At 41.3% G+C, this 27,640-nt stretch overlaps 1 protein-coding gene across 2 annotated transcripts; it reads left to right on the forward strand.

Annotated features, from left to right (window-relative positions):
* Nucleotides 1–1,229: 1,229 nt before the first annotated feature.
* LOC133901730 (E3 ubiquitin-protein ligase UPL1-like) lies at nucleotides 1,230–26,365 on the forward strand. Of its 2 annotated transcripts, none has more exons than XM_062343188.1 (16): nucleotides 1,230–1,509; nucleotides 6,164–6,259; nucleotides 6,349–6,555; nucleotides 6,714–14,576; nucleotides 14,643–14,957; nucleotides 16,741–16,939; nucleotides 17,128–17,372; nucleotides 17,459–17,751; nucleotides 18,431–19,535; nucleotides 19,609–19,755; nucleotides 19,837–19,917; nucleotides 20,012–20,237; nucleotides 20,317–20,456; nucleotides 21,107–21,213; nucleotides 21,324–21,489; nucleotides 26,037–26,365. In XM_062343188.1, the coding sequence occupies exons 1-15, from the start codon at nucleotides 1,477–1,479 to the stop codon at nucleotides 21,424–21,426; spliced, it is 11,160 nt and encodes a 3,719-aa protein (XP_062199172.1). In that variant the 5' UTR covers nucleotides 1,230–1,476; the 3' UTR covers nucleotides 21,427–21,489; nucleotides 26,037–26,365. The 2 variants fall into 2 exon arrangements, with proteins under 2 accessions (XP_062199172.1, XP_062199173.1); XM_062343189.1 differs by having other exon boundaries at nucleotides 6,717–14,576.
* Nucleotides 26,366–27,640: the final 1,275 nt, after the last annotated feature.

Below are 27,640 nucleotides of genomic sequence, written 5' to 3' on the forward strand. Positions count from 1 at the left end.
AGTTCTCGTGGTTGGTTCGGTTGTATGGTTCGGACATGTGGTTTGTGGTTCGGATATGTGATTTGTGGTTCGAATATGTGGGAGGTGGTCGAGACAGTACTTGTTATACATTGATACTAATGTGGTTTCAATTTCATATGATCACTTGGTAGTTGCAGAGTAATTTCATATATGTTGGTTAAGTTAGTTACTCACACATATGTCTAGGTTGCTTACCGCATATGTTTTACTTAACCTTGTGGCTTACTCTTGCTAACAGCTCAATGCATAATCCTTGGAGTCAGGATATTATATACTCATATTGTGTAAGACTTGCGAGTACCTTCGTACTTAGGGTGCTGCCTTTAAGTTGATACAGGTTCACAGGTCGGCGAGGAGGAGGCGGTGTTTGGCTACTTTGTGCCTGCCAATCAGGGTGACGGGCAGGAGTAGCACACTCTACTCCGAACTCAGTGTTTTGGTATGGAGTCTAAGGGCATGTGGCTTCATATCTTTTTTGTTGTATAGCTTTTAGTCTTCCGCTGCTTAGTTCTTTTGCTGGTTAGGAGTTGAGCAGGTTTTAGTCTCCTCTTAGTTCTCTTTTGCTATAAATTCTGATAATTTGTTGCATGCTTAAGAACTTGTAATATAATGTTATTACTCGCTCTTTCTTAAGTGTTGTTGTGATGTATATGTTGGAAATGTATGTGTTCTGATCTTAGACATAAAACACGTGCCGGGACTACTGGGATGGTATTCTGGTTAATCATCGAGGTTGTGATTATAAATAATGATCCTCCTGTTGATTAATTAAAATATATTTAGATGATTTCTCACAAAATCGAACACCAAATGTTGAATACAATATAAAATATAACTGTAGCAACAAATTTTCATAAAAACTAAAACATTACATTTGAACATATGAAACATTGGAGATACGAAATATAGCAATTAACTCAAATGGATAATTTTTAATGTCTGGATCTATGTGCTATTTTGATACATGAATTGAGTACAACAAACGAAAATAACTTCTGCAACAAATTTCTATTACGTTTGAAACATTAAATTTGAACAACTAAAATATTGAAGATACGAAATATAAGAATTAACTTAATTTAATAATTTTTTTAATTTAGATCCGTGTGTTATTTTGATGTATCTTTTAACATTGCAAATATTAATCCGATCTATCGGACGTACAGCTAAAATCTCACTCGCTCGTCTCCTCTTTACCTCCCCTACCTCTCCTACCCCTACTCGCTCCTCCAGCACGACACGCGCATCTCCCTCTCCCTCTCCCCGATACGATTCCTCCCCTTCTCCGCCCCAGCGATCGCGCCCCAAAACCCTAACCGCTCGGCGCCTCGGCGGCCACCGCCGGAGACGACGGGGTAGCGTCCCCCAACCCAAGCGGAGGCGGACGGCGCGGCGGGTTTTCCCCACCTCGCGGGCTGCCTGGGGCCTTCGCCCCCCGGCGATGCGAGTTGCGGGATGAAGCTCAAGCGGCGCCGCGCGGTGGAAGTGGTACGTGGGCCCTCCTCCGCTCCCTTCCCTTCGATCGCCGTGATCTGCCAGCCCGATCGCCCTGATCACGCCGGGCTGCGATGACGGGTTAGGGTAACAAGGAAACCGCGAGCGCTGGGAGCCCAGCGTTTCCAGGCGCTATTAGAATTAGCATATGCCCCAGAGTTTCCATCGGGTGCAGTTTTGTCACGTACTCGCTGCTCAATCATCGATCAACACCAATCACATGAACAGTACACCAAACTCAACATTGTATTTCAGATAGTTGGGGATACAAATTGGAAGAATGAGAAGTATGGATTCGGAAGTAGCAATAGACTGGGAAGAAGCAAGGGGTTAGGGATTGGAGAATTGGAATTTGGGGAGAGGCAGCAAGGGGAGGAAGAAGAGGCCGTAGCCTTCTGTTTGGTTCTTCGTCCATCCCCTCCACGAGATGCAGAGCTGCTTCTTTTGTAAGGTATCATTCCCATCTCGATGGGCCTCAAGCCAGCCCATTGATACAGCCCAGAAGACCCAACCCAGTAGGCCACATACATGACATTCCTCCCTCCTTAAAAATCGGCTTGACCCCAAGCCGATGCAAATGCACCACCAGGATCCCAAGGTATCTGCAGCAGTTCCTTGACACTGAAAGTGAACCGTCCATCACCAAGCTCACACTTGACTGCATCTTCTTCCATGTATTGTGCCATTGCATATGTCCAGGACTGCACTTCCTCGTGAACCTGCTGAACAGCTAGCGCAATCGTCTTGAACAAGATAGAACATTTTGCTTGCACCCATGCTGAAGAATTAGAACCAGCTGAGATAAACAAAGTACCACCAGGATTCAACAGGGCTTGTAATTTCCAAGCGAATGTCAACAAGCAATATGTAACACCCAAGCCCGCCCAAACGTGTAGCTGATAAGTTCCTTTAACATACTGTGTAATCATGTAAACAACATGGCTCTCAGTTGCTTGCTTTTGTAACCCAAGGTTGTAGCTAGTCGTGACTGTCCATAACGTCAAATGCGTGCTGGAAATTGACTGAAGCTTGACCTCCTGTCCAACACCCAGATTTGGTATGCAATCAAAATCAAGTGTATTAGTGGCATCCTGCAACACCATGTAATGATCCCTTGACAAAGTCTCTCTTGAGCTTGTAATCTGCTTTGTAGGGAGACAATACTTATTCATCGTATAGGTCATGTGACATAAATTCCAAACTGGCCAAAGGCTCTGCTCCCATTCTGTATTGTCCAAGTAAGAACCATAAAGCTTTAGGAACTCAATAAGTTGTTTTAATAACATCATACCTCCAGGACTCGCTTGAATTGCACAATTCAAAGACTGACATATCATCTGCTCCTCGAATTTTCTTGGACTGTAGCTTTTCAAAGGAATAAGCTCTACCCAAACAACAAATTCCACATTGCCTTCAATATACCATTCTCTGTTACTACCAAATAGCAGCATACACTGCAAATATTTTCCAAGCTGACCAACATAAGTGTAAGATCTATTACTACCATCCTCTGTTATATATTCCAGTGGCACTCCATTAAAGAAACTCTTGAGTAACGGCCAAGCAATTGATAGCTTTGGTTCAATCGTGACACAAAACCGAATTACTTTAGGATTACCATGAGGCGGCAGCCATTGCTTCGACTCAAACAATCTCATCAATAGCAGCATTATGTGTTCCACGAACCATCCAACAACTAATACATCACTACCATACTTCTGTTGCTCACATATCTCTGCCAATTAGGCCAAGGTTTCAACTCCACTAGATTTGCAATGACGGCCTTGAGGACATGGATGTCGAACATGTCTAGCTTGCCAAAATCATATCCCTGGGAAACTAGATCACTGCAGGAGCTCTTGAAACTAAACATGATGTCGTTGACAACCCTTCCAACAACTCTAATAGTTGGTGAGCAGAGAGTTTTCAAGGTGTTAGCAGGGGTGTTGGTGATGAGGCAATCACCGTCCAGCAAGACAGTGGTGGTTTTGACGATCATGTCACCAACGTCCTCGGAGTCAATGTCAGCATGTGTGAGCTCTCCTCCAAAAACTTGCTGCGCAGCGTCATCCTTAGAGTGATTGCACATTGTATTGGTGACGATTGATGGCACATGGCTAGAGATGACGGTGTCGTCCAGCTTGTCTGACGTGAGAGACAATGGGATGGACAATGCCGGCGTATAGCCAGTGGGCTCGATGGCACATGACATGCCATCTTGGGTGGCGTCATGGACGTCATTGGTGAGTATCTTTGTGCACAGGTTACAAACCTTCTCCTTCAGCTCCTCTGATACCGCCACAGCAGCCGGTTCCTCAATTTGGGGGGGTTTCTTGAGCTCTGGTGGCCAATGAAGGAATGCTTGCTATCGTCGAAGTGGTCGAGGCAGTGAGTGATACCTTAGCTAGAGCAGTTGTAGCTATTGGGGTGCCTTTGTCATAGCTCAAACTTGACGTGAGGCATGAAAGACAGGGATGAATAGTCTGAATGTCCATCGAACAACACCCGTCGTAGATGCACCGCCATTCAAGACATTTTGTGCTCGCTCTGCCCCTTGCTTTGACTAGAACTTCACAAAGGCCTTCACATGGGTGCTTCTTTGGAACACGACCATCCCTTCCACACCATAAGCACCTACGACCTGCTAGAGCATATCTTCCGTCACCAGATAAAGCACATGGTTCACAATGATGCGAAGAACACCTTCTGAAAACACCTCCTGATGACCTAACATTTCATCAAATAGGTAATGTACAACACCCATGTCTGGACTCCCTAGCAATGAATACTCGATGTCAAGCTTACAACAACCATCATAGATACACCGACTCTGCAAAGTCTCCAAAGCTTGCGTAGCATCCAAAGATGAACCATATTGCACAAAGACCATAACATCAGCACCCTTATCTAATATTTCCATGTCCTCCACAACACCATAAGGATCAAACACTTGATGCAACAGCTTTTCAGTCATGGGATAGCAAACCTGGTGAATCATGACCTTGAGGATGCGATTTGGGGCTGTCGCGGGCTGAATCCTATGCACAGACACTCCATCGAACAGGTGATGGGCGGCCATCTCATTAGTACTGTTGTTGCCCAAATCTGACTGCCCACTGCACCAACTGCCACCACCACTCTCCCATGCCATCCTTGGGTTAGGAATCCCATGGATCGCTAGCTCTGATGCCATATTGTCACGTACCCGCTGCTCAATCATTGATCAACACCAATCACAAGAGCAGTACACCAAACTCAACATTGTATTTCAGATAGTTGGGGATACAAATTGGAAGAATGAGAAGCATGGATTTGGAAGTAGCAATAGACTGGGAAAAAGCAAGGGGTTAAGGATTGGAGAATTGGAATTTGGGGAGAGGCAGCAAGGGGAGGAAGAAGAGGCAGTAGCCTTCTGTTCAGTTCTTCGTCCATCCCCTCCACGAGATGCAAAGCTGCTTCCTTTGTAAGGTATCATTCCCATCTCGATGGGCCTCAAGCCAGCCCATTGATACAGCCCAGAAGACCCAACCCAATAGGCAACATACATGACAAGTTTGTGCTTGCGGTGGCAGTTCATGTTTCGATGGAGGAGGGTTTGGGGGGTTTACTTTACTATGTCCCGTGTCAGAGTGCTCATGGTTTTGGTGAATCACTGGGTTTGCATTGTGGCATGTGTAGTGTTTAGTGTCCGTTATTCTCTCAATGGATGAGAAGATTAGACCTCAAGTACATGCTCCATAACACAATCGGCAATACACATATGGAAGGTTGCATTGGTTCTGGCTGTCAAACTGTTTGGTGCACTCTTAGTGTCGCTCTTTGCTTATAGCGCTCGTCTGATATCTGTAATTAGTCCAATGTAGTATGCGCAGCAGCTAAACCCGGATTTGTTATTTGTGCTCTTTCCTTTTTGTTAGTTACTCTGGCAAAGAGAGCCCTTTGTTTATTATTATGATCAGGTGAGGGTGGGTTCCTTACTAGCTCGTATTCTAGTCGCGTGCAGAGATTACTTGGTGTATTCCTCGATAGGAATTTGATATTTGAATGCAAGGAATCAAAATGCAATCAAATTTAGAAGGATTGAATTCGCCAATTTAAATTCTTCCCCTAGACATAGTTAATCTCTTGATGTCTGAACATACTGCAGTGCAAAATTAAAGAAGGATGTGCAAAGTTAAACGAGGATGCACAGTTAATTAAATCATTTTTTGTAATTACTATTTGCTACAGTCAACATTCTAAGACTTTGAGCAATTTGTGGAGGCAAACTTCTTATGGTGGTGTGACAAAGGTTGCATTAGGTGAATCCTAACTGATCTTGAAGTGGAGTCGGTGAATTTGCGAACTTTGACTTCACTTTGATTGCGATTTGGTATGCCAAGTCTAAATTCAGGTCCAACTTCGCTCCGATGATCCATCAAGATTTGAATTCCTAAATCTGTCCAGGGAATGGATTTCCATTTCAAACTCATTAGTTAATGAAAGAGAAGTAATTACATACAAGTTAGTTGCATTTGATTAGTGCTTCATATCTTGACTGTTAAGTTGCTTGAATCGGTGGGTCCCTTTTCTTATTCCATACTTTGGAACTGGTTGTCCCATTTTCATATTTCATTCCTTCCACTGATGTACATTGTTTTATTTGCAGCCTCCAAATATAAAATCTTTCATAGACAGTGTCACCGCCACTCTTCTCGAGAATGTAGAATTGCCTCTGAAGGATTTTGCATGGGAATTTGACAAGGTTTGAACAGTGTTGGCTTTTTAATTCTGTATAACATCTTTGTGTGGCAATGCTATGAATTCTAATCTGTTGCTATCAAAATGGTATAGGGGGATATCCATCACTGGGTGGATCTTTTCAATCACTTCGATTCTTTTTTTGAGAGTTATATCAAACCAAGGAAAGATTTACAGCTTGAAGATAATTTTCTTGATGTGGACCCCCCATTTCCTAGGGAAGCAGTCCTTCAAATTCTTCGAGTGTCAAGAGTAATATTGGAAAATTGCATGAATAGACACTTATATAGTTTTTTTGAGGTGAGCAGTTTATGCCTGTCCTGTTTATTTACAGACCTACTTTGGTTATTTCCCCCCTTTATCTCTATTTTCCAATGCAGGAACACAACTTTCTGGTTTCTTTCATCTGTTATACTGCTAATTTAATGTTAATTTTTCTTTTCCTTATTTGGCTGCAGCAGCATCTGTCCGCTCTTCTAGCATCTACAGACGCAGATATTGTTGAAGCAAGCTTGCAGGCATTAATGGCGTTTGTAAACAAGTCAGTTGGGAAAAGCTCTATACGCAGTACATCTCTCACTTCAAAGTTATTTGCCTTCTCTCAAGGCTGGGGTGGAAAAGAAGGCGGCCTTGGGTTAATAGTGTGCTCTCTACCCAGTGGATCTGATCCAGTTTCCACTGAGATTGGCTCCACTCTCCATTTTGAGTTCTATTGTGGTGCTGATATATCAGAGAAATCCCAGTCTCTAGATAAAGAGCACAGGTTGGAAGTCATTCATTTATCAAATGTCAATACCTACAAGGAAACTGATCTTGAAATATTGGACAAGTTGGTCAAGGATTACTGTGTGCCGACAGCTCTAAGGTTCCCTCTTCTTACAAGGTTGAGATTTGCAAGGGCATTCGAATCTTTGACATGTAGACGCCAATATATCTGCATTCGCCTGTATGCCTTTATTGTTCTTGTTCAAGCAGGCCATGATTCTGAATGTCTATCATCGTTTTTGAACAATGAACCAGAATTCATTGATGAACTTTTATCTTTGCTTAGCTACGAGGATGAGATACCGGAAAAGATTAGGATACTGGGAATCCTTTCATTAGTTGCTTTGTGCCAAGATCGATCTCACCAGCCTACTGTTTTGTCCTCGGTAACTTCTGGTGGCCATCGTGGTATGCTTCCTAGTCTCATGCAGAAGGCAGTGGATTCTATCATCAGTGGTTCGATGAAATGGTCCATAATATTTGCTGAAGCACTTCTCTCTCTTGTATCTATGCTGGTATCATCAACCCCAGGTTCTCTAGCTCTTCAAGAAGCAGGCTTTATACCCACCATTTTACCTCTTCTCAAAGACACAAACACACATCATTTACACCTAGTTAGTACAGCTGTACATGTCATTGAGAGCTTCCTGGATTATCACAACCCCTCTTCTGCATTGTTCAGAGATCTAGGTGGATTAGATGATACTATTGAACGCCTTAAGGTAGAAATTTTGCAAGTTGAGATTGATTTGAAGAAATCTGAAGAGTCTCAGTCTGTTAATAAAGGGAAAGAGGTTGAAAGTTGTTCACCTGTCCCAGATGTGCAGCCTTTGTGTTCTGAAGCCTTGATTTTGCTTAATAGGAAGAACTTAATGAAAGTTTTACTGCGTACAATATCTCTGGCAACATATGTGCCTGGTAACTCTGCTCGTGTTGATGGTTCAGAAGAGAATGTGCTGCCCACATGTTTATGTACAATTTTTAGGAGAGGCAAGGACTTTGGTGGTGGTGTTTTCTCACTTGCTGCAAATGTCATGAGTGATCTCATACATAAAGATCCAACTTGCTATACTGTCCTTGATGCAGCTGGTTTGCCACAAGCATTTCTTGATGCCATAATGGGTGGTGTACTTTACAACTCTGATGTAGTCTCATGTATACCACAGTGTTTGGATGCAATATGTTTAAACAACAGTGGGCTTCAATTGGTAAAGGACTGCAATGCTTTAAGATGCTTCGTGACAATATTTACATCCAGATCATATCTGAAAGCTCTTAGTGGGGACACAACAGGGGCCTTATCGAGTGGACTGGATGAATTAATGCGCCATGCATCATCATTACGTTCCTCTGGAGTTGACGTGTTTATTGAAATCTTGAACAATATTTCAAAAGTTGGGTGTGATGGTGACCCTAGTTGCTGTGTGGAATCTGATAAATCCTCTGCAGCTGTTCACATGGATACTGATGTAGAGGAAATGACGTCACAGACTGAGGGTGTAACTTCTGAGGTGGAAAGCTCAGGGAAATTGGTTGATGCTCCTCTAGATGTTACACAATCATCTTCCATTGAGTCATTTCTCCCTGAGTGCATATGCAATGTTGCTCGTCTCCTTGAAACTGTTCTGCAAAATACTGACACATGTAGGTTGTTCATTGAGAAAAAGGGAATCGAAGCTGTTCTTCAATTGTTTAAATTGCCATCAATGCCTGTATCCGTTTCGATTGGTCAGAGTATTTCCGTTGCATTCAAAAACTTCTCGCCTCAGCATTCTGTTTCTCTGGCTAGAGCAGTGTGCTCATTTTTTAGGGACCATCTTAAGTTGACCAATGAACAGTTGGGTTCAATGTTTGGAACTAAGCTGGTTGATAGTGAACCTGCAAAGCAATCAGCTCTCCTGAAATCACTTTCTACTCTTGAAGGGCTTTTGTCTCTTTCCAACTTCCTTCTGAAGGGAACTACCATTATGGTCTCAGAATTGGCTTTTGCTGATGCTGACATATTGAAGGAATTGGGGAAGGTTTATATCGAAGTCGCATGGCAGATATCTTTACTCAGCAATTCCAAGGTGGATAAGAAAGATGAGGATCAAGATGATGTGCCTAGGGATGCTTCAATTTCTAATGCATCTGAAAGGGATAGCGATGATGACATGAATGCAGCAACAGTTGCAAGATATATGAATCCTGTTTCGGTAAGGTCCTCTTTATCACCCTGGAGCATGGACCAAGATTTTTTATCAGCAGTGCGATCTGCTGCCAACCTGCACCGCCATGGTCGGCACTCGTTATCGAGGATACGTGGGCGCCTAAGTGCGGCATTGGATGCAACACATACTGACATGGGAGATCTTTTTTCTCCAGCAGAGAGCTCTAGAAGTCATGATAATTTAAGGAAAAGTCCTGATGTTGTTGTTTCTGAACTTTTGACGAAACTTGGATACACTATGCGCTCCTTCCTCTATACCCTTGTCAAAGGATTACCGGCTCGCCGACGGGCTGACTCTAATCTGAGCCCAGCTTCAAGAAGCCTTGTGACTGCACTTGCACAACTTTTTCTTTGTGCTCTTGGTTACTCTGGACATTCTACCGCTGGATTTGAGATGTCATTATCTGTGAAATGCCGGTACCTTGGAAAGGTTGTGGAAGACATGGCTGTGCTTACCTTAGACAGCAGGCGTCGCTCATGTAGTTCTGCACTTGTTAATAGTTTCTATGTGAATGGAACGTTCAAGGAAGTTCTAACGACCTTTGAAGCTACCAGTCAGCTACTATGGACGTTACCTTTTTCTATTCCGGCCACTGGCACAGATCATGTTTCCTCAATCAGTGACAAGGTGTCTCACAGTTCCTGGCTTTTGGATACGTTGCAGAGTTATTGTAAACTGCTGGACTATTATGTGAACTCTACATTCTTATTGTCTCCATCGTCCTCCCATAATCAGCTTCTGGTCCAGCCTATTGTAACTGAACTGTCAATTAATCTATTTCCTGTGCCCTCAGAGCCAGAATCATTTGTTCACATGCTCCAATCTCAAGTTCTGGAAGCAGTTCTTCCTGTTTGGAATCATACAATGTTTCCTGAGTGCAGCCCGGCTCTGATTGCCTCCCTGGTCTCCATTATGAACCACATATGCTCTGGTGTTGGAGATCTGAAGCAAAGCCGCAGTAATGTCGGAGCTGCCAACCAGCGTGTTACTAGCCCCCCTCTTGATGAGTCTGCTGTTGCTACAATTGTTGAAATGGGATTTTCAAGAGCTAGGGCAGAAGAAGCTCTGAGAAATGTCAGAACTAACAGTGTTGAGATGGCAACAGATTGGTTGTTCAGCCATCCAGAAGAATTTGTTCAAGAAGATGTACAGCTTGCACAGGCATTAGCTTTGTCACTAGGAAGCTCCGTTGATGCGCCTAAGGAAGATGGCAGCAATAAGAATGATGCAGCTATTGAAAAAGAAAAAGGTGTAGTCATTCTCCCTTTGGATAACATTCTTACTGTATCAACAAAGCTTTTCTGCTCTGGTGATTCCATGGCTTTCCCATTGACTGACCTTCTAGTGACACTATGTAACCGGAACAAGGGAGAAAACCGCCAGTGGGTAGTACTGTATCTTTTTGAGCAACTAAAACGTTTTCCTTCAGATTCCTCAGCTGATACAGGCACTTTGTATTCCATTGCCCATTTGCTGGCTTTGCTTCTGAGTGAAGACAGTGGCATACGTGAACTTGGTGCAGCAAATGGTGTCATCCCTCATGTTCTTGATATATTAGAAAACATTAAATCAAAGACAGACCAGGCAGATGAGACTTGGAATTCTGTCAGTGCTTTGTTGCTTATAATGGATAACATGCTACAGTTTAATCCAAAGCTCAGTGTGGAAACACCAGAAGGTACATCCAAGTCAGCTTCTGATGCATCCAGTGCTGACAGCAAGGTGAATCCAGTACCAACTGCTGAAAAGAAAACTGAAATTATGGATTCAGCAAATGATGCAAGTGCTAATGTGTTTGAAAAGATTTTGGGGAAGTCCACTGGTTATCTGACTAATCAGGAGAGCCAAAAGACACTAACTTTGTGCTGTGAATTCATCAAGCAACATGTGCCGGCAATAGTTATGCAAGCTGTTCTGCAGCTGTGTGCTCGCTTGACAAAGACACATGCTCTTGCTGCCCATTTCTTTGAAAATGGTGGCCTAGCGTCTTTATTAAATCTTCCAAGACGTTGCATCTTTCCTGGATTTGAGACCTTAGCATCTGCCATCGTGCGCCACCTCATTGAGGACCCTCAGACCTTGCAGAGTGCCATGGAACTGGAGATACGACAGTCACTAAGTAACCACGGCAGTCGTACTCCACGCTCATTTCTGACAAATATGGCACCGGTTATATCTAGAGATCCTGTGATCTTCATGAGGGCTGTAACTTCAGTCTGCCAGTTAGATTCTTCAGGAGGTAGAATGAATGTAGTCTTGTTGAAGGATAAGGAGAAAGACAGGGAGAAACAGAGAGTTTCTTCAACTGAAAGTGGTGCGCAATGCAATGAGCCTGTTCGGCTGACTGCAGATATTAAGTCAGTTGATACACCAAACAGATGTTCCCGGAGTCACAAAAAGGTTCGTGCTAGCCTTTCTCAAGTGATTGATCAGCTTCTGGAGATCATTATGAGCTATCCATCTGCAAACAAAGAACAGGGTTTTCATGGTTCCTCATTGGCTCCGATGGATATTGATGAACCAAATACAAAAGGGAAAACGAAAGTTGTTGATAGGCAAGAGCATGATGGCAGTGCCCTCTCTGAGAGATCTGCCATGCTGCTAAAGTTGGCATTTGTCCTTAAGTTGATGAGTGAGATACTCCTCATGTATGTGCATGCGGTAGGGATAATTCTGCGACGAGATACGGAGATATCACAGTCACGAAGTTGTGATCAAGGAGCTGGACACAGTGGTTTACTGCATCATATATTCCATCTGCTGCTTCCACTATCTTCCAGCAAAACTGCCGATAGATCAGATGATTGGTTGGGGAAATTGTCTGAGAGAGCCTCTTGGTTCTTGGTAGCGTTATGTTGCAGATCTGCTGAAGGTCGTAGAAGGGTTATTTCTGAAATTGTAAAGGCATTTTGCTATTTCATTGATTCAGCAAGCAGTACCTCCAAAGGATCATTGATACCTGATAAAAAAGTTTTAGCTTTCTCTGAGCTGGTAAATTCAATATTGTCTAGAAATAGTCAGAGCAACTTGCCTGTTCTTGGTTGCTCACCTGATATTGCCAAACCTATGATAGATGGCAGAATAGTTCAATCTCTTTCTGGTTTGCTGAAAGTGATTGACCTGGACCACCCGGATGCTCCAAAGGTTGTCAACCTTATATTGAAGGCTTTGGATAGCCTTACTAGGACTGCATATGCAAGTGATCAAGTCCTTATGTCAGATCGTTATAACAAGAACAGATTACCTGGGTCACATGAACGAACACATGAAGCTGATGAAACTGTAATCCATGAACAAAGCACAGACACCAGACATCATCATACTGATGATACCATTCAATGCACAAGGCAGCAAGCCCAAGAACTGTCTAATTTTGATGGGCACAATATCACTGACCATGACCAACCTATTGAACAAGAAGTGGGAGTTGATCTGGCGGAGAATACTTCTGGTGGTAATCGTCCAATGAATGGTATGGAGTTCATGCGAGAGGAAACGATTGAAGGTAATGTGATGGCTACTAGTACTGATGTTGGTTTGGCTTTCCCAGTGCATCAAGCTGATGATGAAATGGGCGAGGACAATGAGGATCTTGGGGAGGAAGGTGAGGATGAAGAAGACGAGGATGAGGATGATGAGGAAATAGCTGATGAAGGAGCTGGTTTGATGTCAATAGCTGACACAGATATCGAGGACCAGGAGAACACTGCCATTGGTGACGAATACAATGATGACTTGATGGATGAAGAGGATGACGACTTTCTTGAGAACCGTGTTATAGAAGTGAGATGGAGGGAGAGTTTAACTGGAATGGATCATCATCTGAGATTTTCCAGGGGTCATGCAGACTCAAATGGTTTTATAGATATATCTTCCGAGTCATTTCAAGGTGTTGGGACGGATGATTCATTTGACCTGCATCGTCCTTTTGGTCTTGAGCACCGCCGCCAAAGTGGAGGTAGGTCTTTTCTTGATCGAACCAGGTCTGATGGGAATGCTTTTCTGCATCCACTACTTGTGAGGCCAGCGCAGTCTAGAGAGGGAACTGGTTCAGCATGGCCCTCTGGTGGAACCTCAAGAGATCTTCACACACTGTCTTTTGGGAGTTCAGACATCCCCTTGTACATGTTAGATGCTGGTTTTCCCCCAGAAACTGCTCCTCCCGTGTTTGGTGAGCGTGCTGTAAGTACTGCTCCACCACCTTTGATAGATTTTTCGCTCGGGATGGATTCCCTCCGAATTAGGAGAGGCCCTGGAGAAAATCTGTGGACTGATGATGGTCAACCACAGGCAGGTAATCATGCAGCTGCTGTTGCCCAGGCAGTGGAGGATCAATTTGTGTCGCAGTTAACTGTGGCTAGTAATTCAAATAATGCTCCTCAGATGCAGCCTGAACAGATGGGCAACGACGTGAATCCACAGTTGCCATCACCTGGTACTGATAAAGCAGAACTTATAGCAGCCGATTCTCCCGCTGAACCTCTTGGTAGTCATCAGCAAATTCGTACAGTTAACCAAGAGCCTGCTCCTTCAAACGATGGTCTCTGTCCTGCAAATGTGCAAGTAAATCAACAGTCGGTTGATGCTGTGCATGATAATCATGTTGAAGAAGCAACTCAGCAAACAACAGGTGATGATCCTAGTGCTATAGTTCCGAGTGATGAAATAATTTCTATTGCTGATAGACAGCTGGGTGGTCGTCCTGAAAGAGTTTCTTTGTCTGGTAATCAAAGTTATGATCGTATTATGCATAACGAGATTGAAGTACCTCAACAAGTTCAGTCAAGTAATGATCCTATGGAAGCCCCGTCTGATCTGGAGTCAAGCTGTCATGCGCTTCTCACTTCTACAAGTGCTGCTCCTGAGCTGAGCGATGCTCATGTGGATTCTACCACAGTGAATGCTGATGTTGACATGAACAATATTGATATTCCTGAAAATGAAGTTGGGAACTTGGCTTCTGGTTCTGATGGCAATGATCTATCTTCTAGGAGAGATGAAGAAGCACTTCAAGAGCCTATTCAGACAGAGCAAGCGAATGCTAATAACGAGGCCTCTAGTGCAAATGAAATTGACCCCACATTTCTTGAAGCATTACCTGAGGATCTTCGTGCAGAAGTCCTTGCTTCTCAGCAGAACCGTTCTGCCCCGACTGCTTCCTATACTCCACCAGCTGCAGAAGAAATAGATCCTGAGTTTTTGGCTGCTCTTCCAGCAGAAATACAAGCTGAGGTTCTAGCCCAGCAGCGAGCACAGAGGATTGCTCACTCCCAATCAATTGGGCAGCCTGTAGATATGGATAATGCTTCAATTATAGCAACTTTCCCTCCTGATTTACGTGAAGAGGTATGTCTTAATTTATATGACTGTTTGAAGACTCATCTGATGTGTTACTGACATGTTTTACGACAGGTGCTTTTGACCTCATCAGAAGCAGTTCTGTCTGCCCTTCCTTCAGCTTTACTTGCTGAAGCTCAAATGCTACGGGACAGAGAATTGACTCGCTACCGTGCTAGGGGAAGCCTTTTTGGTGGAAGCTACAGACTTGGAGGAAGGAGGTTACCGGCTGATAATCAGACAGTTATAGATAGGGCTGTTGGTGTGACTGTTGGTAGAAGGGTTATTTCTGCTACACCAGGCAGTTCAAAGGGTAAAGATGTGGAAGGGACCCCACTTTTGGATTCAGATGCTCTACGTGCACTTATTCGCCTTCTGCAGTTGGCTACGGTAATGTCCACATTGTGCATGTGTTTTAGTTTCTAAATAATTGTATTCTGCATGCTTGGAACTGTACCTTTTCTTTTTACTTTAACATTGCCACTCATGTGGTTCATTCTTGAATAGGGTGGTGGCAGGATGTTTTTCTGTAATTTCGTGATGTAGTATTGCATACTTAAATATATAGTTGCATAATGCAAATATCTCCTTGTAAACTTGTCACATGCAAGTTCCCAGAATTTTAAAAGAATATCGTCGAAGATTGTGGAACCAGGGGCCATGTTATACATCCCTTTTAAATTCTAATAGCAAAAAGCAAACTCTGTCATATCTGAGAGAATCATAAGCAGTGGTGAGAATTTAGTGATGAACATTTTGTACTGAAAGATCTGTTGGAAATGTATTTGATTGTGAATCTTTAATGAGTCATAAGTGGTCCTTTCACATGACTTGACTTGGCAGTTTGCATCTGATTGTTTCCAAACAGTAAAATGTTCTGTTCACATGAGTTTACCTTGGACTGGAGGTTCATACCTGATTTTTTTCCCCACTATAAAATGTTGTCAGCTTCGCAATCCTTTCTGTACATCCTACTTGTTCAAGGCACTAAGAGCAATCTCATAACATGTCTCTGTGATAGACCATCATTGGGAAAATTCTTTGTTGCAACTGCAAATTTTCCTTATTTCTTATATTCCATCCATTGTCTCACTGACATGGATCCAGACCCACCATTTTATTGACACAATCAGGTAGTAAACAGAACTGCTGTGCCAAATAAAGACTTTATTGATCATTATTTCGTTGAAACTCCATTTGAGAAATAAACTGTAAAATGAGTAAAGATTTAGTATGGTACGTTGAATTCTTTAGACAAGCGCCATCTTTGGATAACAACAATATTGTTAGAAGCCTCACCAGTTTTCATTTTCATGAGAACATCCAGGAAAGAATGGCCAAACAATGTAATCCAACAACCTTCAAAACTCATGTTTTAATTTCTTCTAGACCATAGGAAAGCAAAGAGAGAACTACATAGTAATATTTACCCTTTTCTTTTATTTTTGAGTAAATTTCACAAAACTACAACTATTTGCACCTAATTATCACAAAACTACAACTTCTGGAACGAGTTTCAAAAAACTACAAGTACTTGTGCCCCTAGTAACACAAAACTATATTTTTTGCACAAAACTACAACTATTTTGCGCAAAAACTTTTCCAACTTATCTTTATTGATGTATTATCTGCAGATCATCCTTTTTCATTCTTGTGTATGCCGGTTAAAATTTAGACCTTGAAATTTGGTAGATGAATTTCAGCTCTACCATTCTTTTCTTTTAGTCGGAAGACCGGGGGGGGGGGGGACAGGAATCCCTTTTTCACTAAATACAACTAAGATCGAGTAAATTTCACAAAACTACAATTATTTGCACCTAACTATCACAAAACTACAACTTCTGGAACGAGTTTCACAAAACTACAAGTACTTGTACCCCTAGTAACACAAAACTACATTTTTTGCGTTTCACAAAACTACATTGTATTTAGTGAAAAAGGGATTCCTGTCCCCTCCCCCGTCTTCCGACTAAAAGAAAAGAATGGTAGAGATGAAATTCATCTACCAAATTTCAAGGTCTAAATTTTAACTGGCATACACAAGAATGAAAAAGGATGATCTGCAGATAATACATCAATAAAGATAACAATACTCTTTATTAGGTTTTTGTGCATTTTCCCATTAGCTTGTCACATTTTCAACTACACTGCTTAACTATTTCACATTTTGCAGCCACTCAGCAAAGGCCTTCTTCAAAGGCTTCTATTCAATCTGTGTGCACACAGTGTTACACGTATAACATTGGTCGGTCATTTGCTCGACATGATTAAACCTGAATCTGAAGGGCTTAGTAGATCAGATTGCATGGCTACATATAGATTACATGGATGTCAGTGGAACATTGTATACGCACAATCACACTGTGCAAATGGTAATATTTTCTCTATGCTATTATTTTTTTTGGTTGACTTATTGTTGTTTTACTGTCATTCATTGGATAACCTTTGGCTCTCCCTAAGCCTTTCTGTTTATATTGCTTCCCGTTTGGTTATTTGTTATATTATTCAACACTGTTGTTTAGTACTTACACAGTCCTATACTCATCATATTTCTTTCCAGGCTTGCCTCCACTTGTGACACGGCGACTTCTTGAAATCCTGACATACCTTGCTTCTAACCATCCATCTGTTGCGGATCTTTTGGTCCACTTCAGTCCTTCTGCAAGTTCAAACTGTTTGACACTACAGCATAGTAAAGAAGCATCTCAAGAAATTCCATCTTCAGAGGGCTATACACCTATTCTATTGTTTCTTAAACTCCTTAACAAACCCTTATTTCTACGCAGTCGAGTATATCTTGAGCAGGTATATCTCAGAACTTGTTTTGGAGTGTGGTAGCTCTTAGTGCATTTCCTCGAATATTTATCGTACGTTTTAATTTTCTGCTGCAGGTGATGTGTTTGCTGGAAGTAATTGTCAATAATGCTGCCTCCAAAGTTGATTATCCACCTCGTTCTGCCCAGTTTGCCAATAGTTCAGATGTTGAATTGGTTAATGGGGCAGCATCTCAAGCACAGGTGGAACCATCTACTCTAGAACAAGTTCGTGTCCAGGATAATAACCAAAGCAAAGATGTTGAGGTGCCAGCTTCAGGTGCTAGACAGGATGCTAATGTGCATGATATTCTTACTGAACTTCCTGATGCTGAATTACATAACTTGTGCAGTATTCTTGCACTTGAGGGGTTAGTGTTTGCCTTATCCTTCTATTTTATTTACTTATTTCTGCGTATCATTTAGAAATGATGGTTCACTCTTCAGCTTTGGAGTTTACTCATATTTCGTAGTGAATGCTAACAAATGCTTTTATATTTTGAGTGTTTTATGGCAGTGGGAAAGTTGGTTTTTGGTCGATTTGGAGTTTGGGGAGGGGAGTGTGTTGGGGAGAAGGTTTACACATTAATTTTTTTTTCTTACAATCGCTCTAAAGGCTGACCAACTAGGTAGAGAGAAGGGCGGACCCAAGGCTTACCAATGCATAATCAAGATGCATGGAGTCATTATTTCAGAGATACGATAATCAAGCACCATAGGAAGTTCTTTCCTTCTATATTCTTGTTCTTAGCTGTGAGGATCCATATGTAGTAGAATGTTCCTTCAAGGACAAATTGTTTTCCCTTCTCTTGTGGAATTGGTTTTCCTGTCCCTTTTAAAAGTGGACATCGTATTTATATTGGAACATATTGATATTCTTTGAATTAGTTATACCTCTTGCTCCAAAAGTATTCAAAGAAAAAAATCTTTTGGAGGTACATCTGATCTTTTTGTTATGCCAGGAGTTCATTTTAGCTTCAGATATTTGGATTTTTTCACTTTCAGATCTTTAGACAAACATGCTTACATTTTTTTTATTTAAATAACCAGTCTTCCAGATAAAGTGTACTCACTTGCTGCGGAGGTGGTGAAAAAGTTGGCTAGTGTTGCAGCATCGCATCAGAAATTCTTCTCCATTGAGCTGGCTGGTATTGCTCAGAGCTTAAGTTCTTCTGCAGTAGAGGAGCTTGTAACACTGAAGAACACACAGATGCTTGGGCTCAGTACTTGTTCTATGGCCGGAGCTTCTATCTTACGGGTGTTGCAAGTCCTGTCTACATTGACTTCCAATGTGATCGATAGTAGACATGAACAAGATGTGGGACAGGAAGGGCAGTCCATTTTGTGGGATCTGAATGTAGGTCTTGAGCCTTTGTGGCAACAATTAAGTGACTGTATAAGTGCCACAGAGGCAAAACTTGTGCATAGTTCAACTTTCACTTACCCTGCTACATTGGTGGATGCCTTGGAAGTTGGTGCGTCGTCCTCTACTTCCCCACCACTTCCTCCAGGCACACAACACTTGTTGCCATTCATAGAATCCTTTTTTGTTCTATGCGAGAAGCTTCAAACAAATCAAGCAGTTGTGCAATCAGATTACTATGCAACTGACACTGAAGTGAAAGAATCGGCTGGAAGTTCATCATCACAATCACTGAGGGCTGGTGGAATCTGCAATGTTACTTTTATAAGGGTTGCGGAAAAACATCGACGACTCCTCAATGTGTTCATTCGACAAAACCCAAACTTACTAGAGAAGTCACTTTCTATAATGTTGAAAGTACCAAGGCTGATAGATTTTGATAATAAACGTGCTTACTTCTGGTCGCGCATCAGACAGCAACATGATCAGCATCTTTCAGCTCCTTTACGCATTAACGTTCGCCGGGCGTATGTTTTGGAGGATTCATATAATCAGTTGAGATTACGTCGTAGCCAGGACCTCAAAGGTCGCATGACTGTACAATTTCAAGGAGAAGAGGGGATAGATGCTGGAGGATTGACTAGGGAATGGTATCAACTGCTCTCTAGAGTTATTTTTGACAAAGGGGCTCTTCTCTTCACCACAGTTGGGAACAATGCAACTTTCCAGCCTAATCCCAACTCTGTTTATCAAATGGAGCACCTTTCTTATTTTAAGTTTGTTGGTCGAGTGGTAAGTTCTTGACACTGTCCTCATAGTATAATACTGCATCTTTTTTTCCCCTGAGACCGAGATATTTCCACAGGTTGCCAAAGCATTATTTGACGGCCAATTGTTGGATGCCCACTTTACCCGTTCATTTTACAAACACATTCTGGGTGCTAAAGTAACTTATCATGATATAGAAGCTGTTGATCCTGATTACTACAAAAATTTGAAGTGGATGCTGGAGGTGTGGTTTCATTGTCTGTAAATCTATATGTATGAAGTTAAGTAGACTGCATTGTTCCTGAATTATGCCTTTTGTGTACAGAATGATGTAAGTGACATTCCCGATTTAACATTCAGCATGGATCCTGATGAGGAAAAACATATTCTCTATGAGAAGACTGAGGTATTGAGATGACTATATAGTTTAGCTGAGAGTTTCCCTACTTGCCTGTCAACTAATATCATAGTTGTGTTGTTTAATAATTTTTCTGATTCAGGTTACTGATTATGAGCTCAAACCTGGTGGAAGAAACATTAGGGTCACTGAGGAAACAAAGCAAGAATACGTTGACCTTGTAGCTGAACATATACTGACCACAGCAATTCGTCCTCAAATTAATTCTTTCCTTGAAGGCTTCACAGAATTAGTTCCAAGGGAACTAATATCTCTATTTAATGATAAAGAACTCGAACTATTGATCAGTGGTCTTCCTGAAATTGACCGTGAGTGTCTTTCATCTGTACCGATAATTCTTCATGCTAACTTTTTTCCTTTTGATCTTACTTGTTTTTGTTTTTTCAGTCGACGATCTAAAGGCAAATGCGGAATATATTGGTTATTCTGCTGCATCTCCTGTCATCCAGTGGTTCTGGGAAGTTGCTAAAGCATTCAGCAAGGAGGACATGGCGAGACTACTACAATTTGTTACTGGAACATCAAAGGTCAAAAGGCTCCTTACTAGTCTTGATGCATCTAAAATAAAGATATATTTGGAATTTAGTTTTCATATAAAAAAGGTTCATCTGAAAGTTTATAAATCTTGATATTGCGGGAAACAATCCTTCCGTGTATTGGAAAACTTTAAAGTCAAATTGCAAAGGTATCAAACTACCAATGTAGATAGGTTTATATTTGACATTAATTTTTTATTCACCCCTATATTTTTCATCACATCTAAGTGGCGAACATTTTTTTTCTTGTCAACTCACAGTATTGGCATTCGAATTAGACTTAGCAACTCAGCTTTTCTGTTTCATATTGTTCAGTGACCAGAACTAGTGAGTGTTTTTTTTTTTTTTGCTTTTTGTCACAGATAAAAAATAGGCTACACAAGTCTTGTTATTGATATTATATTTGCCAGCAGTGTCCTTGTTTGTTAGCAAGCTGGCTGTTGAAGATTCATGGAAGTTTTAATGCACAGTAAAAAAACTTAAGCCAGATTTTGAATTAGTGATCTGGATATGATTCTTTGTTTTAAATTTTTTAAGTTTCCAATCTCATTGATGTAGTTCAAATTTTAAATTTGGAACCATATAGTGTGGTAAAACTTCAATAGCCCTTTGGAATTTACTCCTAATGTTTCTTTCTGCAGGTACCATTGGAGGGTTTCAAAGCACTGCAAGGTATTTCTGGTCCCCAGAGATTTCAGATTCACAAGGCGTATGGAGCTCCAGACCGGCTTCCATCTGCTCATACCTGGTAATATGTCAATATGTTCATTTATTGAATTCTTTTTTGCACTTCTTTACTCTATTATGTGTTCTTCTTTAGTAATTATGCTAAATGCTAAATGCGCATAAAACATGCAGCTTTAACCAGTTGGACTTACCGGAATATACCTCCAAGGAGCAATTAGAAGAGCGTCTGCTTCTTGCCATCCATGAGGCTAGTGAGGGTTTTGGCTTTGGATGATCTATATCTCCAGAGTGCTAACAGTGCACTGGGGGTCATTGGTTTTCTGCTCGCCGTGTACAGGTATGGAGATCCAGTGACTATTCCTTTGCCATGTCCAACATGTAATATTCATCATACATGCTTTATATCCCCATCGTACAGGGTATTCAAGATTTTGTTTAAGTATTAAAAATCTAACTGATCCAAATTTATCTTGGTTCCTTCAATGCTCTTGAAAATAACTACGAGTTGAAAGAGCCGGTATAGACTATGGACTACAGACACCTGTGTTCATTAGAGTAATCTCTGAAAACCTTTTCAATTCTATGTTGTAATGGATTGTGTATGCTTGATTTGATATTTGTACCGGCATATTAGACTTTACCACATGTTTTGTTTGGGTTATTCAGCGTTTGAAACCTGATCCCACTAGTTGATTGCTTCTAAAAATCTGAACCAAAAGGATGGGGATAGTGTTGGTGCTAGATACATACAATAAATTAGCAACAACAACAACAACAAAGCCTGTCCCAAGCAAGTTAGGGTAGGCTAGAGATGAAACCCACAAGATCCCACTAAAAAGATGATGAGAAAACAACAATAATAATAAATGTACTAGTAATAGTAAAAAATAGCAAAAATAATAACAGTACAAGGAGACTAATGTATAAGTTATGGTTTTAGCACCTAGATTGCTAACTTCCACGCGTTTCTATCTATGGATAGTTCTTTTCGGATATTCTATTTCTTCAAGTCTCTCTTTACAAACTCTTCCCATATTAGGTTTGGTCGACACCTGCCTCTTCATATTATCTACACGCCTTAGTATCCCGCTATGTAAATGTGACTTTGGAGGCCTTCGTTGGATATGTTCAAACCATCTCAATCGATGTTAGACAAGCTTTTCTTTAATTGTCGCTACTCATACTCTATCACGTATTTCATCATTGCGGGTCCGATCCTTTCTGGTATAGCCACAAATCTATCGTAGCATACACATCCCTGCTACACTTAACTGCTGGACATGACACCTTTTAGTTGGCCAACATTCAGCGCCATACAACATCACGGGCCAAATCTTCGTCCTATAGAACTTACCTTTCAACTTTCGTGGCACCCTCTTGTTACAGAGGATGTTAGAAGTTTGGCGCTATTTCATCAATCCGGCTTTGATTCTATGACTAACATCTCCATCGATATCACCATCCCTCTGTAGCATTGATTTCAAGTATCGAAAGGTATCCTTGGGAACCACCTCTCCACCGAGACGAACATCTTCCCCCTCATGCCAAGTAGCACCGAAATTGCATCTCATATACTCGGGTTTGGTCCTATTAAGTCTAAAACCTTTCAATTCTAAAGTATATCTCTACAACTCTAAATTTCTATTAACCCCTATCCTACTCGTCAACTAGCACCACATCGTCAGCAAATAACATACACCAAGGGATAGCTCTCTGTATGTCCCTTGTGACCTCATCCATCACCAAAGCAAATAAGTAAGGACTTAAAGTTAACCCTTGATGTAGTCCTATTTTATACGGAAAGTCATCGGTGTCACCTTCACTTGTCACAACGTTTTTGTACATATCCTTAATGAGGATAATGTACTTTGTTAGGACTTTGTTTCTACGAGGCTCATCACATAACATTCCTCGGTATTTTGTTGTAAGCCTTCTCCAAGTCAATGAATATCATGCACAAGTCCATCTTTTGTTCCTTGTATCTCTCCATAAGTTGTCTTATCAAGAAAATCACTTCCATGGTTGACCACCCAGGCATGAAACCAAATTAGTTTTTGGTAATACCTGTCATTCTTCTTAGGCGATGCTCAATAACTCTCATAGCTTCATTGTGTGGCTCATCAACTTAATTCCATGGTAATTTGTAACTTTGAATATCTCCCTTATTCTTGAAGATTGGTACTAATATACTTCTCCATTCTTCGTGCATCTTGTTTGACCGAAAAATAAGGTTGAAGAGCTTAGTTAGCCCATACTATCGTTATGTCTCCAAGACATCCCCACACCTCAATGGGGATACTATTAGGTCCTATTGCCTTGCCTCCTTTCATCATTTTAAAAGCTTCCTTGACCTCAACTTCCTAAAACCTTCATACAAATCGTCTATTGGTATCATCAAAAGATTTGTCTAGCTCAATGGTAGAGCTCTTATTCTCCCCGTTGAATAGTTCATCGAAGTACTCTCGCCATCTAGTCTTGATCTCATCATCTCTCACCAGAAGTCGACCGGTCCCATCCTTGATGCATTTGACTTGGTTGACGTCCCTCGTCTTCCTTTCACAGATCTTTGCCATCTTATAGATGTCCTTTTCTCCTCTCCTTGTGCTCAACTGCTAATAAAGGTCTTCATAAGCCCGACCCCTTGCTTCGCTCACAGCTTGTTTTGTGGTTTTCTTTCTCTTTGTACTTCTCTATGTTGTTCGCACTCCTATCAAGGTGTAAGCATTTGAAACATTCTTTCTTCTCCTTAATAGCCTTCTGAACATCCTCGTTCCACCACCAAGTGTCTTTAGCTTTGCATCTTCTACCTTTGGTCACCCCAAACACCTCTAAAGCCACATTCCTAATGCAAGTTACCATCTTTGTCCACATGTCCTTTGCATTCTCTCCTTCCTTCCAAGAGCCCTCATTAATAACCCTCCTTAAAATTTTGTGCCGCCTCTCCTTTGAGCTTCCACTACATTGTTCTTGCGATTTTGGTGCGCTTGTCCCGTCGAACACATATACGGAAGCGAAAGTCACCCACCATAAGTTTATGTTGAGGGACAACACACTCTCTAGGTATCACCTTACAATCTAAGCAAGCATGTTTATCCTCTCCTCTTGCAAGGACAAAATTGATCTGGCTAGAGTGGTGGCAACTACTAAATGTCAAATGGGATTCTCTTTCTAAAGAAGGTGTTAGCAATGTGTCAAAGGTATTTACTCCATAGGTAAACAACATTTAGATTGCTAACTTAGAAAAATTACTACTGAAATACGAACAGTGAGATAATAAATAATGGACAAGCATGACAGTAGCAAATGGCCCAATCTTACGGACTGAGAGCTTTGACGGCCACAAGCGAGCACAGCCATGGCCTCAATGCTGGCAGCTGCACCCTTACAATACTCCATCGCAGCCTCCATGCCTCTTTAGTGTTGATCAAGCATTGCTGAATCAAACCCAAACAAGAAATAACAAAGCAAACAGAGGAAACCAGTTGGCTAGTGCTCAATGTCAACCACAATGCAGTAGCCCCTCGAATATACCTTTAGCAAATGTCAGGGACAAACTCAAGGAAAGGAGAGGAAGCAGCGCAACGAATATGATTGTTAGGTGTGGCACTATAGAAGTTGGCCTGGCAATCGTGCACATGACTGGAGCTGTGGCGTGCTGCTGTTGCTCACCTGGACCATCTCAGCAGCATGACCAAATGGCTGTGACAGGTAGTAGTTGGGGCGACTGATGACCAATCAGGGCTGGGGGCGAGTGGGGGGTAGCTGCGAGTAGGGAGGAGCGCTCTTAGACAATGAAGTGGCGGTGGTGAGTAGGGGGTGGTGTTCCCAGGCAAGCACAATGAGATGGGCATGAGTTGGGGATGAAAGCCATATGGGGATTTCTATTTACATGTGGGTATTTCTGTCTTTTGTGTCCATTCCTTCGTTGGTCACTGGCTCGATAAAGCCCACCACCATCCTAGTTCCCCAAAAGAAGCCACTGTTCCCTAAAAAATAGTGCAACAGAAGAAGCCACTATTTAGGGTGAACTCATGCCTAAGTGTCCACCCTAACCACTGTTCCCTAAAAAATAGTGCAACAAGAAGCTTAAGTGGAGCATTAGTTCAGCTGGATGATTTCATATGCAGAAATGGAAATTGGTTTTTTGACTAAAGTATTATTTTAAATGAGATTACTTTTTTGTGATAATTTTAGACTATTCCTTATAGTGGTACTCTTAACTGAAAAATGTTTGAGTTGGTGGTATTTATAATGGGAAAACTAATCTATGATAATTTTAGATTATTTATTATAGTAACTGTTAAAGGAAAGCAGGATTATTGAATTTTACAAACTTGATTTCCTTCTGTTTGACCATAATCCTGGTGGCAAAGCTATAAATATTTTTTGTTGAAACTAAGATATTAAAATGAGCAGTTGAACCTGTCCATTTTGTAAATGGGCAATTTGCTAGATACCATCGCAAAAGTTGCAAAAGTTGAAAAATACCATTTGTGTGAGTGGTCTTGGACCTATATGTCATCCTCACAGTTGATATTTTCTAATATGAGCACTTTTGTGATAGTATCCACCTAAATTTGCCTTTTGTAAACCAGTGGTCGGAGCCCTATTCAGTGATTACTTAGTTTTGACCACACTGGTCATGTCAAGGTTAGCTTATAATTTTCATTTATGACAGCATCATAGCAACTCTGGGAATGGTATCGTTGCTATTATCTTCTGCTATACATATCTTGGTAGTTCTAGCTTCTAGGTGAAATTAAGGTTATGGTGCATGTATGTGCTTTGTTTTGTATTTCAATCAGATTTGCGTGGGTTATTTAAAAATTGAATAATGTGTTTCTTTGATGATTTCACGTATGATTGTTGGTTCTGCTTTTGCAGATTTTGAAGGCAATTGTGATGGTCACAGATGCTATACATGACATAGATTGGACCAACGAGCTATTAGGAATGCTGGGGATGAAAAATTCTTTTGGAATAGTTGATCAGGATGTCAGGAGGGTACAGTACAAGCTCTGTGACAACGCGAGTGCTGTGATATAACTAGCATCCATTTGCCTTCTAGTTAAAAGGTTGAATGTAAATTCGTTTAATGCTTTTTAGACCAATCAGTCTGATGATCTTTTTGTACTGCTTCCTCCGATTCTCTGGGCCAAAGCAGTTTCTGCATATAAATAAGCTATCTGGTAATATGCAATCTCTTTTTTGTATGCATTCTAGTAAATAGGCTCATGAGCCGAAATGTCTGGGTAAGTTCTGCAGTTGATCGAGCATTACCAGTGTTCGCTTTGAATGCCGCTACCAAGTACCCAAAATAATTTGGGAAGTTTCTGCAATTTGCCAGGTTTATATGTTGATCGTATGCTCATGATTGGTTTCCTTCGGACTATGAAAAAAACATGATGGATATACTCATTTGTTGGTCTTGGTTAGCAACATATTCGAGTACATGAAGCCAGCGAGCCCCCAACGCCTTTCTGCCTTGTTGAGCACGTGAGCCCCTTCACCTTTTTCCTCCTATTTTCATCAATATCCTCTTTTTCGATTTTGAAAGTTCACCAAATGAATCAATTGAAAGTTTTCTGAATCACTTCGAAAGTTCTGGTACCTTTAGCCACACCACCTGCCGTAGCTCTGCTGCTCTACGTTGGTGAGACCTCGCATCAAGAAAAATTATATAACTTCTAGCTAAAAATAGAGGTTAAAGTTGTGCATCAAAACCGTGCTATGTCCAAAACAGTAATTTTTTTTACTAGAGAGTAATAGATTATTTCACAAAACGAAAATGTTACGCACACAAGATATTTTGTACGAACTGGTGCAACTCCGGATGCTTATGCAATTAGCTAAGCAATTACAGCTTCTGGATGGCAGTAAACTGACACAAGCTAGATGGTAACTATTACCCTATCCGTATTCAATCCCCATCCTTCCTCAAACTCGATTAGTCAGAAAGAACTCACACAATCCAAAAAGATGAGTTTCAATCGATTACCCACTCAAAGAAGGTCCCTGCAAATGGAAGATCCTAAATTTAAGATTTTCTATATGAAAAATATTCTTTTAAATAAGGATATTCGTGAATGGATGGCAGCTCAGGATCAGCCTCAAAAATCTTATATTCCCTGAGGAGGTTCCGATCAGAAGTTCGCGCTAATTGATCTTCTCTAGGATCTGTACGAAGTCAATGCCTCACTTGACTTTTGCTCCTACCGAGTTCCTCACCACGTTTCTCTCTCTCAATCCTCATTCCTCGTTGGCTCAAATGAATAACCTTGTCGTCAATTATATAAGAATTGATAGTAGTATAGAAGCTTAATTGAAAACCAAACAGTAGAGGGCTGAAACCAACAAAAGCAGATTTAAAAAATTGCACAAAATTCAAACTGTATGAGGGCTAAATTGAACAAATTTATACTTAAGGGTTTGATTGCATTGTCTAAAAAACGTTTAAGGGCTTATAGTGTATTCTTTCCTAAATATAA

Source organism: Phragmites australis, chromosome 20, assembly GCF_958298935.1.
Source record: "Phragmites australis chromosome 20, lpPhrAust1.1, whole genome shotgun sequence".
Classification (NCBI taxonomy): Eukaryota; Viridiplantae; Streptophyta; class Magnoliopsida; order Poales; family Poaceae; genus Phragmites; species Phragmites australis.

Coding starts and splice junctions, on each gene's coding strand:
- LOC133901730 (XM_062343188.1), top strand. CDS start 1,477: ATGAAGCTCAAGCGGCGCCGCGCGGTGGAAGTG. Junction 6,260..6,348: donor TTGCATGGGAATTTGACAAG/GTTTGAACAGTG, acceptor AAAATGGTATAG/GGGGATATCCATCACTGGGT. Junction 17,373..17,458: donor GTCGAGTATATCTTGAGCAG/GTATATCTCAGA, acceptor TTTCTGCTGCAG/GTGATGTGTTTGCTGGAAGT.